The 13,153-nt window shown below is 36.2% G+C and overlaps 1 protein-coding gene across 3 annotated transcripts in view; it reads right to left on the bottom strand.

Annotated features, from left to right (window-relative positions):
* The window catches only part of LOC131153393 (uncharacterized), a 31,580-nt gene extending 20,371 nt beyond the window's left edge, over window positions 1-11,209 (bottom strand). Inside the window, exons 1-2 of one of the 3 annotated variants that reach the window (XM_058105667.1) lie at window positions 2,228-2,304; window positions 2,045-2,110 (exon numbers count right to left, since the gene is read on the bottom strand). Coding sequence is in view for 2 of the 3 variants with exons in the window: in XM_058105665.1 (XP_057961648.1) it covers window positions 10,918-10,987 (70 nt within the window). In the remaining variant the exon portion in view is untranslated. Of the gene's footprint in view, window positions 1-2,044; window positions 2,111-2,227; window positions 2,305-10,917 lie in introns of those variants that run through there. The other 2 variants (XM_058105665.1, XM_058105666.1) reach the window with 2 other exon arrangements.
* Between the last annotated feature and the right edge of the window lie 1,944 nt (window positions 11,210-13,153).

Raw genomic sequence — 13,153 nt, 5'->3', positions numbered from 1 at the left:
GATGTTATCTGGTCCATAACTTTCCCATTTTTCATCTTTTTTAGCGCAAACTTAATTTCGTTAACTCTAATTTTGCGAATAAATCTCATATTTTTAATCTTTTCCTCATTTGACAATTCTAAGTTTAAGCCTTCTATTTGGTTTTCATTAAACAACTAACTAAAGTAACTTCGCCATATTTCTTTAATGTCTTCGTCCTCAACCAAGACAATATCATCCTCACTTTTTATACATTTTACATTTCCCAAGTCCTTACTCTTCCTTTCTCTAGCTTTAGCAAGTTTAAATATATTTCTTTCCCTTTCTTTTGCATCTAATCTATCATACAAATTATTAAATGATATGTATTTAGCTTCACTAATAGCCTTTTTTGCATCTTTTCTTGCCTCCTTATACTTTTCAAAGTTATCCCTGTTTCTACATTTTTGTCACGTTTTATACCAAACTCTTTTGGTCTTTATGGCTTTTTGTACATCTTTATCTCATCACCAACTTTCTTTACTATTCAAGAATCTTCCCCTTGATTCACCTAAAATCTCTTTTTCTATCTTTTTAATAGAGCTAGCTAATCTACTCCAAAGAGTATCTATCTCATCCCCTATAGTCCAATCCCCGATCTTTGATAATTTTATCTTTAAATTTTATTATATTTTCTCCTTTTAGGTTCCACCACCTAGTTCTCTTACATTGGTTTATTTTATCCTTTTTCTTCCATTTTTTAGTACATATATCTAACACTAAGAATCTATGTTACGTGATTAGGCTTCCACCTGGAATAATTTTACAATCCTTGCATGATAAACAATCTACCCTACCCTCCTAGTTAAAAAAAAAAAAATCTATTTGACTTCTATTTTGTCCACTTTTAAAGGTTATTAAGTGTTCTTTTCTCTTCTTAAAGCAACTATTCATTATACTAAAATCATATGACATGGTGAATTCTAAGATCATCTCCTCAAGCTCATTTTTGTCTCCATATCCATATCCTCTATGTATCCTCTCATAATTTTTATTATTCCTTCCAACGTGTCCATTCAGATTTCCTCCTATAAATATTTTCTCAGTCCCTGGTATGCCTTGTATAATACTATTCATATCTTCCCAAAATTGTCTCTTAAGATTTTCTGCTAAGTTGACTTGAGGAGCATAAGCACTAAACGATATTTATTATCTCGTCCTAATAGCATCATGATTATTATAATTCTATCCCCTACTCTATTTACATCAACAACGCTATCTTTTAAATTTTTGTCTATAATAATTCCTACTTCATTCTTATGTTTTTCCTTTCAAGTGTACCAAAGTTTAAATCATAATTTATCAATTTCTCTAACTTTCTCCCCCACCCACTTAGTTTCTTGAAGGCAAATTATATTAATTCTTCTTCTGATCATTGTATCCACAATTTCCATGCTTTTACCCGTAAGTGTCCCTATATTCCAAGTTGCTAATCTAATCCTAATTTCCTAAACTAACGTCTTTACCTGCCCACGTCCAGAATGATGCAGGAACCCTCGCATATTTGACACCATACCCGGGCGCCAACACGGCACATCGCTTCGGGGCGATGACCTAGCCCACCCTCGCCCACTTTTTGCTACACCTGGGTGGTACAAGTGCAACGTGTCACTCGTAGGGGACGCCCCAGCAAATATTCGATAAGGATTCATATTATAGTGATCTGACAAATTTTATGCTACCTGTTAGCTACCTAATGCAACCCTCCTCCTTTACCCGAGCTTGGGACCAACTATGTGTGAAAAAATTAGTATACACATTGACAGGTATATAAAATACATGCACTCATATATATATATGATAACGATGATGGGAATAATAAATAAATGGGTGAGAAATGAAAAATGATGTCAGCAAGCTTGAGAAAGAAAGAGAGAAAATGATCAAAGGCAGTTGGTATATACATATATATATATATATATAAGATGATGATGATGGGTTGATAGTGATATAATAATAAACAAATAAATATCGTGACATAAATAAATAAAGGATGGGAAAAAAAATCAAAGTTGATGCGTCTTACCAATTCGGCAGAAGAGAGAGAGGGGGGGGGGAGAGAGAGACAGAGAAGAACAATAGGGATCACCACCTGCATGGGAAGCGTCATTGGTAGGCGATGTGAGGCCACGAACAAAATAGATGTAGCAACAACTACTGCAGTCGCTACCACCGGTAGCGATAATAACAACAATAGCAATGTGCTAACCTTCTTCTTCTGTAGCACCGATGTACTCCTTCTCCTTTGTATGAATTTTTCATTCTCTCCTCCTTTCTCTTCAGAATTTCTCTATTTATAGGCTTACGCCCTAAATTTGATTAACCAATCAAATTCAAATTAATCAATCAGAATTAAAACTAATTTGCTAATCAAGTTGACTAATCAACTTAAATTTGTTCAATCAATCTTAAGTAGCTAATTAATTTTAAATTTTGATTTTCCTAACTAAATTTTTTTGTGCATGTGTGTAGGTGCAAGCATGAAGAACTAAAGATCTTTTCCCCTCATTTTTATTTTCCCTTTTCTGTTTAATTTTTTTCATTTTTCAATTTACAATTTATTTCTCTGTATTTTTATTTTTCTGTATTTCTTCTTCTTTTTTTTGTATTTGTATTTTATGAAATAAAACCTGCTTGGTTTTGTTATATTAACCCTGAATAATTTGGGGTGTCCACAACGAGTTTTGCCATAGGGCATTTGAGCCATGTTGCTAGCAGGCACATGTGCCGCTATGGCCAAAGGGCCTTTCTTGTTTGTTGTTGTTGTGCAGGTTTGTGTATAGCACAAACCAAGCCAAAGGGCAGTTGAGCCATGTTGCTAGCAAGCGCATGCACTATTGTGGCTAAAGGGCCTCTTGTGTTTGTTGTTGTTGTACAAGTTTGCGCAACAACTAAGCTAGAGGGCCAAAAGGTTGAATTCAAGCCAAAAGGTTGTGATATCAAAATGGGACCCACAACAAATTGTGGTTGAGATTGGTTTTGAGTAGAGATATTAGAATGGTATCCACGACAAACTATGGTTGAGATTGGTTTTGTTCGAGAACAAGAGATTGTGAATCGTTGGGCTTCAATTTGGGTTTTGATATTTGGATGTCTAAGGACAGGAGATATGGTTTCAATATTGAAGTTTGTCACTTGGGCTATGACTTGAGCTTGGATTGGACTAATCTTTGGAGTTATGTTCGGGGAGACTCATTTGGTGGGGACTCGTAGTTGGAACTATTTGTCTGCTTCGAGTTTGGTTGGCAATCTAGACAAGGTAAACCTATGGTTTTGAGATTGGCTGTTTGTGAAGACACTCCAAGGTGTGGTGTGGATCCATCTTTGGAGTGGTGTCTTGGATGACTCCAGGGTGGTGATTCACTTTGGCACTAGGTTGTTGATTTCGAGCTTTGATGGTTACTTGGTTGGTTAACTACCAAGCAGTGTCTGTATTGACTGGGAGAACCTCTGAGATGGGATTTATTCTTGGATGGTAAGGTTGGTATATGACCTTGAGAGGGTATTGATCGATAGAAGATGGTATTGTACAGGGTATAAGGATTGGGTTATCTTAGAACCTAGATCATATGTGATTTTGGGTTGGTTGCCCCGTGTGCTCAACTGAGATTCGGCAAGTGGTTTGCCTGTGTGAATTGGTGTGGGTAAACACTCTTTGGAACTCTAGTAAAGAGTCTGGTTTTGAGAGACAAGGTTGTAATACGTATCTATATGAAGGATCAAGAGTTTGAGTAATAGAAATGTGTTAATCTAAAGAACATTTTGGTAAGCTAGTTGGCAGCTAGCTTGTGGTTGAACTGTGACCTTGGACGTTAGAAGTCTTGGATTGATTCAGAGAACTGTGTGTGGTTCAAAGAAATCTGCATTTGGGTTTGGTTTGAGTTTAGTTGAAGACCTTGTGTTCAAAGATGTGTGCCACGAGCAACTTCAGGTCAGTTTGGGATCAAGTCTACCATGGGATCACAGACAAGATTGTCTACTGTGAATAGTTTTAGTTTGGGGTTGGTTGAAGCCTCTTATGTTGGAGTTCAACAAGTATTGCTGAGACTTGGTTCGTGTATGTTTATCAACAAGGACATTGATAGACTGAGTAGGGGAAAACGTTAGGGCCTTAAAGTTCTACGACCCTAACACATGGTTTTGGTGAATAATTATTGACTTGGAGGTATGGTCAATTAACTAGATGCGACTATGCGGCTGTCATAGAGATGATTTCAATATGTCCATGTGACGTTGTGGCTAGTCCGGAAAGTTTTGATTGTGGTGTTCTCGAATCTAAGATGTATGATCATTAAATCCCTAATGATACTCGTATGTGACTGAGAATATTTCGAAGAATGATTCTTGGAGAAACACCAAGTGTGCGTCCTACCTCCTCTAGTATCCTAATGGGTACTAAGTGAGCAAACTTAAGGAGCACTCAGGGGCAAGCTCTTAACATCCTTTAGGGGAATCCTGAACTTTTGTGTGGGATTGGGAGCCCCACGAACGATCCATTTGGGAATGGGATCGTGCAAGTCTCTCTAGCTCGGATGTTTGGGCGTATGTTCTTCTTACTCGCCAGCTATATAGTTGGACGATATCATCTAAGACCCTGGTAGTGCTGAGGGGATGAGAGTTACCCTCATTACTAGTAGAATGTCCCTTACTATTCCAGTCTAGGTTCCTTACTGATGACCTTAGTTGGTTCAAGGGTCTTTGGGTCGTGATACTTGACCACTAGGTTAGACACTTCGGTGTTTCCTTGGATAAGGATTAGTACGACTAGGCTAAATTTGGTGTAATCTTGTCGCAGCACGGGCATGACTCCTTGACACTTCAGGAGGATTTTGGCAAGGGTGATTCCTTTTTAGCCATCAAGAACTCCACGTCTGTGACACCCTACAACAACAAATCATTAAAGTGTACAACAAAAGTACAATTGGAGGGCATTCTGGGTAGAAGTAGATACTAAATGAATTTCATCCATTTTCTATTGGAAAAGACTTGAGAAGCATGACATCAAACCATTTTTAGGAGAGTGACAAATCTGAAAAATACATAAAAAGTAGAATGTTGTTTCTCTTGGATTGCTACAACATCATCCTATGCCACAATCATTTTTTTATGATATCAATATTGATGGCATTAATGGGTCTGCCTAAATCCATATACAACACATTCAGTTGCACAGGCTTACATGAAGCAGGTTTACAAGTTCCATGGCTTACTTCAAGTAATGTAAGCGATAGGGATCCTATCTTTATCTTAAGAAACTCTAGGAACATCCATTCAAGCTATATGGAGTACCTTTGCATTTATCATCAGCTTTGCCATCCTCAAATTGATAGCCTGTCAAAGGTTCTAAATAGATGCCTTGGAACATGCTTCCTAAGGCATATGACACATGGCAAACCTGTTAATGGGTTAAATGATCCCATTGGTAGAATAGTTGTATAACACCATTTTTGGTACAGCAATTAAGATTACATTCCCTTGAAGCAGGATCAAGAATTACAAGATAAAGAGGTAACGGTGGTGTTGTTGAAAATCACCTTAGAAAATCCCAATGGAAACAAAATGCAAATGTATCAAGAGAGTGCAAATTTGATGATTGGGTTTAAGTGAAGGCAGCCTTAAAAGTGGTATAAGCTTTGTGCATTATCTTCTCAAAAATTAGTTTTCAAATATTATGGGCTAATCCAAATCAAGGGCAAAATTAGCCCAGCAGCTAACAGATTTACTATGCTTCCAATTCCGGCTGCTCATACACAATCGGCGTGTCATGTTTCCCACCTTTTAAAGGTTTAGCCAGAAAGCTACTTCCGCATAGCCCAGCAATTCTATCACACCTCCACATAAAATGTTATATCCTCAATTCCTCTGACATTAGAATCAGTTTTTTCTAGAAAAATGGTAAAATGGGGCAACCAAGGTGCTTGATGTAAAATGGAAGAAGAAAACGATAAATTTAAAAACAAGGGGAAACAAAGTTGGATTGAAAACACTACTACTTTATTGATAAGGAAATGGCCATTATATAGGCTAAAAACAAACGGTTACAAGCACAAAAATAGGCACCACTAACATCATGCTAAACAATTCCTAGGCACCACTAACATCATGCTAAACAACTTTTAGGCACCACTAACATCATGCTAAACAACTCCTAAGCACCACTAACATCATGCTAAACAACTTCTAGGCACCACTAACATCATGCTGACACTAACTCCTACAAACTATGCAGAAAATAAAACACATTTGCTGCTATTAATTTATTCAACAAACCCTCCCTTAAACTAATGTTCCATACATAACATCAGTTTAATAAGACTTAAACTTTAAAGCGTCATCCCTCAGATAAAGTCCTTTGAACTGCAAACACCAAGTAACTCCCTGAGCTTCTGAAATGCTGGAAATTTGAGCGGCTTTGTTAGAATATCAGCAATCTGGTCTTCATTTCTGCAGTAAACCAGATTAATAACTCCATCATTTGTGAGATCTCTCAAGAAATGATACTTCACATCTATATGTTCGACCATGTAGAACAGGATTCTTTAAGAGCTTTATTGCTGAACTGTTGTCACAGTAAATGATAGTAGGCCCATCTTCTTTGAACTGCAGCTCTTCAAGAATCTTCTTCAGCCAAATAGCTTAACAAGCACACGCTGCTGCTGCAACAAATTCAGCTTCAATGGTTGACAAAGTGACGATTGCTTCTTTGATGACCATGAAATAGCTAATGTTCCCAACATGAAAACATACCCAAATGTGCTTTTATGATCATCAGAATCTCCTGCATAATCACTATCTGTAAAGCCAAACAAATCTGACTTTTCTCCCTTTTTAAAGAACAACCCAAACTCCTTAGTACCTTGCAAGTACCTAAGAATTCTTTTTGCAGCCAAAAGATGAATCTCTGTTGGATACTCCATGTATCTACTAATGACACTTACAACATGCATTATATCAAGCCTTGTTGGAGTCAAATACATTAAGCTCCCCACAATCTGCTTGTAAAGAGTACTGTTAACCTTCTTTCCTCCATCATCTTTGTTTAGCTTCAAACCAAACTCAGATGGTGTATTCACAGGATTACAATCCTTCATCTAAAACCTGTCCAAGATTTCTCCCACATATTTCTTTTGAGAAATAAGAATGCCGGTAGAAGACTGCAACACTTCTATGCCAAGAAAGTAATGCATCGTGCCAAGATCAGACATTTCAAATTCAGCCATCATGGATTTCTTAAAGCTTCCAAACATGGCTGTATTACTTCCATTATAGATTAGATCATCTACATATAAGCAAACAATGAGCATTTTCCCTCCATCCTCAACTTTTATAAAAAGTGTATGTTTATAAGGACATTCGTAGGGCTTGTTTTAATCCATATAGAGCCTTCTTTAGTCTATACACTTTATGCTCATCTCCAGATTTCGCATAACCAGGAGGTTGATCGATAAATACCAATTCCTTCAAATCTCCATGGAGGAACGCCGACTTCATGTCCAACTAAAAGATAGGCCATGAGTTCTGAGTTGCTAATGCAATCACCAATCTGATTGCGTCATGTCTTGCAATTGAAGCAAAGACTTCTTTATAATCAACACCGCACTCTTGCTTATAGCCCTTGACCACCAAGCGTGCCTTGTACTTGTCTACTTCACCATTCTCCTTCAGTTTTGTCTTGTAAACCCACTTCACGCCAATTGTTTTGCGCCCTTCTGAAAGATCAGATAACTCCCAAGTGTCATTCTTTTCGATGGCTGCAATTTCAGCATCCATAGCCTTCTGCCATTTTGATTCTTCGACAGCACTTTCAAACACTATTGGATCACAATTTGAAAATAGAGCAAAATGAGTGATTTGGTCTTCAGATTGATCAACTTCAGTTACCTCATAATCTGAAATCCATGCTGCCCTCCTTCGAACACGATGAGAACGTGATTCAGGTGCTGCTTTTAGTGTTGTTAGAGTGACTTCAGAGGCTGCAGGAGTTTCATTTTGAGGATTCTCAAATGTATCAGTTGCTGGAGCAAGGTGTTGTTGCGGCTGGTTTGCTTCATCACCATCTTCTCCATCAAAACTAGTTGGAATTGGCTCTCCAACTACATTTTTGCTCCATTCCCAGATTTGATCTTCATCAAAAACAACGTCTCGACTGATAAGTATTTTCTTAGTGTTAGGATTGTAAAGCTTATAAGCTTTTGACTGATCACTTATACCAATAAAAATACATTTTTCTCCCTTGTCATCCAGCTTCTTCTCTTTTGATCTGGAATATGGGCATATGCAACACACCCAAAAATTCTGAAGCGATCAATAGCTGGTTTCCGTCTGCTCCATGCTTCCTCTGTCTGGCATCTTATTTTGAACAGCAAGTGTGGGACTTCTATTTAATATATGAATGCTCCAGTTAACTGCTTCAGGCCAAAAGCTCTTCGGAATACAGCTCCTTATTAAAAGACTTCGCACCATATTTAGAATAGTACGATTCTTCCTTTCAAAAATGCCATTTTGTTGGGGCATATAAGCTGTTGTAAGCTGCCTCTTGATTCCATGAGTCTCACACAAACTTGCAAATTCATGTGAGTTATATTCTCCAACACTATCTGTGCGAAGAATTTTTATAGGACTACCAACTTCTTTCTCAACCAGCACTTTATAGCTTTTAAAGGCTAGAAAGGCTTCAAACTTCTTTTGCAAAAAATAAACCCAACTTTTATGACTAAAATCATCAATGAAAGTAAGTATATATCTCTTACCTACTTTAGAGCATGGAGTTATTGGCCCGCAAATGTTGGAATGAACAAGCTCCAGTGTAGCCTTCGCCCTCCATGATTTCCCTTGTGGGAATTGATTAGGGTGTTGTTTGCTAACAACGCATTCTTCACAAACTTCAGAAGGAGCTATAATTTGAGGAAGACTTGTCACCATATTCTTCTATTGTAAAGTCTTCAACCCACCAAAGCTAAGATGCCTATAGAGAAAATGCCATAGCCATTCCTTCTCTCCCAATCTTGCAGAAAGACATAAGTGAGTGGTGTCATGGAGATACAATGGAAACATTCGGTTGAATGTCATGTTGACATGAGCTATCAAGCCCAACTTCTCATCTTCAATTCTACAGACTCCATTTTTTATAGAGATTCCATATCCTTTTTCTTGTAGCTGACCAACACTGAGTAGGTTTGTTCTCAAATCTGGAACAAAGAGAACGTTAGAAATAGTTTAAATAGAATTTTTGTTGGTTTGAATTGCTACCTTTCCCTTTCCCATAACAGAGACTGTAGAGCCATCACCGAACTTCACAACATCACAAAAAGCTTCATCCAATTCAGAGAATACAGACTTCTCTCCACTCATATAGTTGCTGCAGCCAGTGTCTAAGTACCACAAGAATTTTTGGTGGGTTTCCTTTTTCACGTGACAAACCATCAACAAAGACACTTCTTCTTCCTTCTGAGCAAAATTTGAATGCTTTCCACCATCTCTCCTTAGATTAGTATGGCACTCTAACTTGTAGTGGCCAAACTTGTGACACCTGTAGCATTCAACTCTTGATTTGTCTACTAACTTTGACTTGGTAGGCGTTGAATGATTGCTATTGTTGTCATGGCCTTTTCCTCTCCCTTGAGAATCATAATCTTCAAATTTCTTATTTGAGTGTCTACCATCATTGCCGCCTCTACCTCTTCCTCGTCCATGACCTCCTCCTTTTGATGCCGAGGCTTGTGACGCTTGCTCCTCCTTGTCTTGCCGATTCATTTTCTGCTCATGAACCAACAAAGAATTCTGCAATTCATCAATGGACATGATAATTCTTTGCTTTGAGATCCTTCAACTTCTGTCCTGCAAGCTCCACCTTCTGTGCATCTGTCAGCACAACACCTTCTGGTGATTCTGCTATTCCAGAAATAACAACTATCCAATATTCTTTGGACCTCAAAAAATTTTCCATGAGCATGCTTCAATGGTCATAGTGACCATCAAAGCATGGAATGGCTGGCTGCACAAAGGTTTTAGAAGCCATTGGAGAACTCTAACTTGGCTCAAATACCATTGATGTAAAATGGAAGAAGAAAACAATAAATTTAAAAACAAGGGGAAACAAAGTTGGATTGAAAACTCTACTACTTCATTAATAAGGAAATGGTTATTATATAGGCTAAAAACAAACGGTTACAAGCACAAAAATAGGCACCACTAACATCATGCTACCACTAACATCTTGCTAAACAACTCAGGCACAGGCGCCACTAACATCATGCTAAACAACTCCTAGGCACCACTAACATCATGCTAAACAATTCCTAGGCACCACTAACATCATGGTAAACAATTTCTAGGCACCACTAACATCATGCTAGCTAACTCCTACAAACTAAGCAGAAAATAAAACACATTTGCTGCTATTAATTTATTCAACACTGCTTCTTAGATCTCAATCACATGGGCTGGACTTTCTCGACGAGAGGCAACTGGGGAATATGTTGCCAATTTCAAATTTCATTTTCCTGAATTTTCACTTGTGGAGAAGCGCCACTTTGCATGGGTGGGAACTGATACTGGTTCTCCCTAATAAAGAAGGAAGCTGGTTACAATCAATTGGAATATCAGTTATTTGGAATGTGGTAGGTATGGTAGTTACTTGTTGGCGGGGGAAGATTTCATATAAGAAACGGAATTGTATTCGATTTATCATCTTGATCTTACTTACGTAGTTCTGTAATTGAGAAATGAAGTTATCACCCACGTCCAAGAAGGAGCCTCTAGCCACAAATTCACTCAAAAAACTGGAAGGATGAGCATGCTTTTACGTGATTTCCGAAATTGAGTTCTACTTCTATACATCAAATTCACAGAATAAACAGAAAACTAAAATTCAGATATAGTAATAACAAAGAAAGATACCTGTGAAGCTGAGAATTATGATGCCAATAACAGAAAGCAGCAGTTGAATCCTCTTACTCTCGAAATCCATGTCTACCAAAACGCTCCAAGAAAACCCTAACCGCTATTGTAATTTACATCGCGTGGGAATCTGCCAGCCCCTGGAAAATCGAAGAGCCGGACGAGTAGAAGTCAGAGGAGAGCAAGGAGGTGCGATGGTGTTTGGTAACGCTGTTATGTCTGCGCCTACTAATCTCCTATGATACCTTGCGTCCTATGATAATCTGCTAGAAAGTCACAACCATGTAAGAGTTTTTTTTTTTTTTTTAATATATATATATATATATATATATATTTTAATATACATTACAAGGAAATATAAATGAAAATAAAAAAATCAGAAATAGAAACTAAAATTAGAAATCAACAACTATACAAATTAATACAAATTAAAAACTTAATTAAAAAATACTCATTGTTATCTTTAAATCAAAATATTATAAATTTATTACTAGAATAATAAAATTACAAATAATACACATTAAGAAAATTATTATAATATAAATAAAATTTATTAGAATTGTTTTACTTAATTGTTCTACTTTTAAATTTTACTTTACAATACAAATTTTATTAGACATGATAATTGAAAAATAATAAAAGTATTTTGTAATTGACTTTATTATTATTTTTGAAATTTATGTATAGTTTTTTAATTATATTTAAATTCATACAATCATTTAATTTTAATTTTAATTTTAATTAAAAAGTGAATAAAATGAATAATTTAATCCAAAAAAACTATTTCTAGATATTAAAATTTTTGGCAACAGGTTGTCCAAACAACTGAAAATCATAAAATTTAATTTTTAGTTTTTTGTAAATAATTGAAAACCGACAACAACAAAAAAACAAAAAAAAAAACTAACAATAGAAACAAACATATTTTTATAATTTATTTTTTCACTATCAAAAAATAAAAATAAAAAACAGAAAGTATAAAATAGCAACGGCACCAAACAAGTCCTAAATATTTAAGCAATTAGCAAAAAAGTAGAGTAAGCTCACAAGGTATTATGAGCATTTTATTAAGTTTATGTATAAAAGAAAATTTTGCTTGTGAACATTTAGTCCATATGGTCATTGCAAACCTCAAACCAATTACAACAATTAAATAAAATTATAATACTAATTACAACAATTTTGCTTGTGTGCCTAGTGTTTTGAATAGGTTTACAATTCAAAATGCACACACAAAATAGAAAGATGAAATCCATAAAGGACTTAAAACTCATATCATACTGGCGTATTCCATGAAAAGAAGAGTAAAAAGAATAAGACATGTTTTGTATTGTAATTGCATTTAAATTTTTATTATTATCTTATTTGTAATTATGCATGCATCTACATGATGTGTTTGAACACTCAGATAGCCATAGACTGACCTTAGGAGATCTTACTCTTCAAAGACAAACTTTTTTTCTAAAAAGACTAAAACTATACAAAAGGTTTAGAAATAAATTAAGATAAAAAATTATGGCTTACAAAAACGTTAGATTTTTGGGCTTGATTTAAAAGTCCGGTCGATTGAACCCCTCTAGTTATAATCAGCTCGGTCGACTGAACACACTGTAGTCCAAAAAGTCAAATAGTTGACTGAATCCTCGGGCGACCGAACCAAAATGAACATAACTTTCACGGTCGACCGAACCCTAATCATTGACTTTTCCACTATCCTCGAGCAACCGAACTTGTTATTCAAAAACAACTCGGTCGACCGAAACCATGAAACTTTGAAAAATCGCCTGACTCAGCCGACCGATCGTTGCCCACGGTCAACCGAACCCAAGAATTCACTTTTACTCTTTGTGAGTGTTCAGGAGACTGAACCTCTTGGGTTCATTAAAATTAACTGCGGTAATTGGGATTAAATTTTAATTAAACTTTCCAAAGTCTCCAATAGGTCTCCAATGGTCATATTTATGAGAAAAACTATAAATACCCTCTCATCTACTTTGATCAGTAACTTTGATTAGCAAATATTTTTTTCTAAATTATTTTTAATCTCTTGTCAATCGAAGTTCCCCCAAAATATTTTTTATTGCGAGACTCTTTTCTTTGGGGCAAAAATCTTTATACTCTCCCAACTCTATTTCTTTCATTCCTTGAATATTCTCTATAAGAGAGCATTTTTGTTGGGACACTTATTTTTATTGCAAAAACATTTTGAGCATAAATTCTATATTCTCCAAACAAT

Source organism: Malania oleifera, chromosome 4 (assembly GCF_029873635.1).
Source record: "Malania oleifera isolate guangnan ecotype guangnan chromosome 4, ASM2987363v1, whole genome shotgun sequence".
Classification (NCBI taxonomy): Eukaryota; Viridiplantae; Streptophyta; class Magnoliopsida; order Santalales; family Ximeniaceae; genus Malania; species Malania oleifera.
This window is presented reverse-complemented; position numbering and strand designations above follow the sequence as displayed.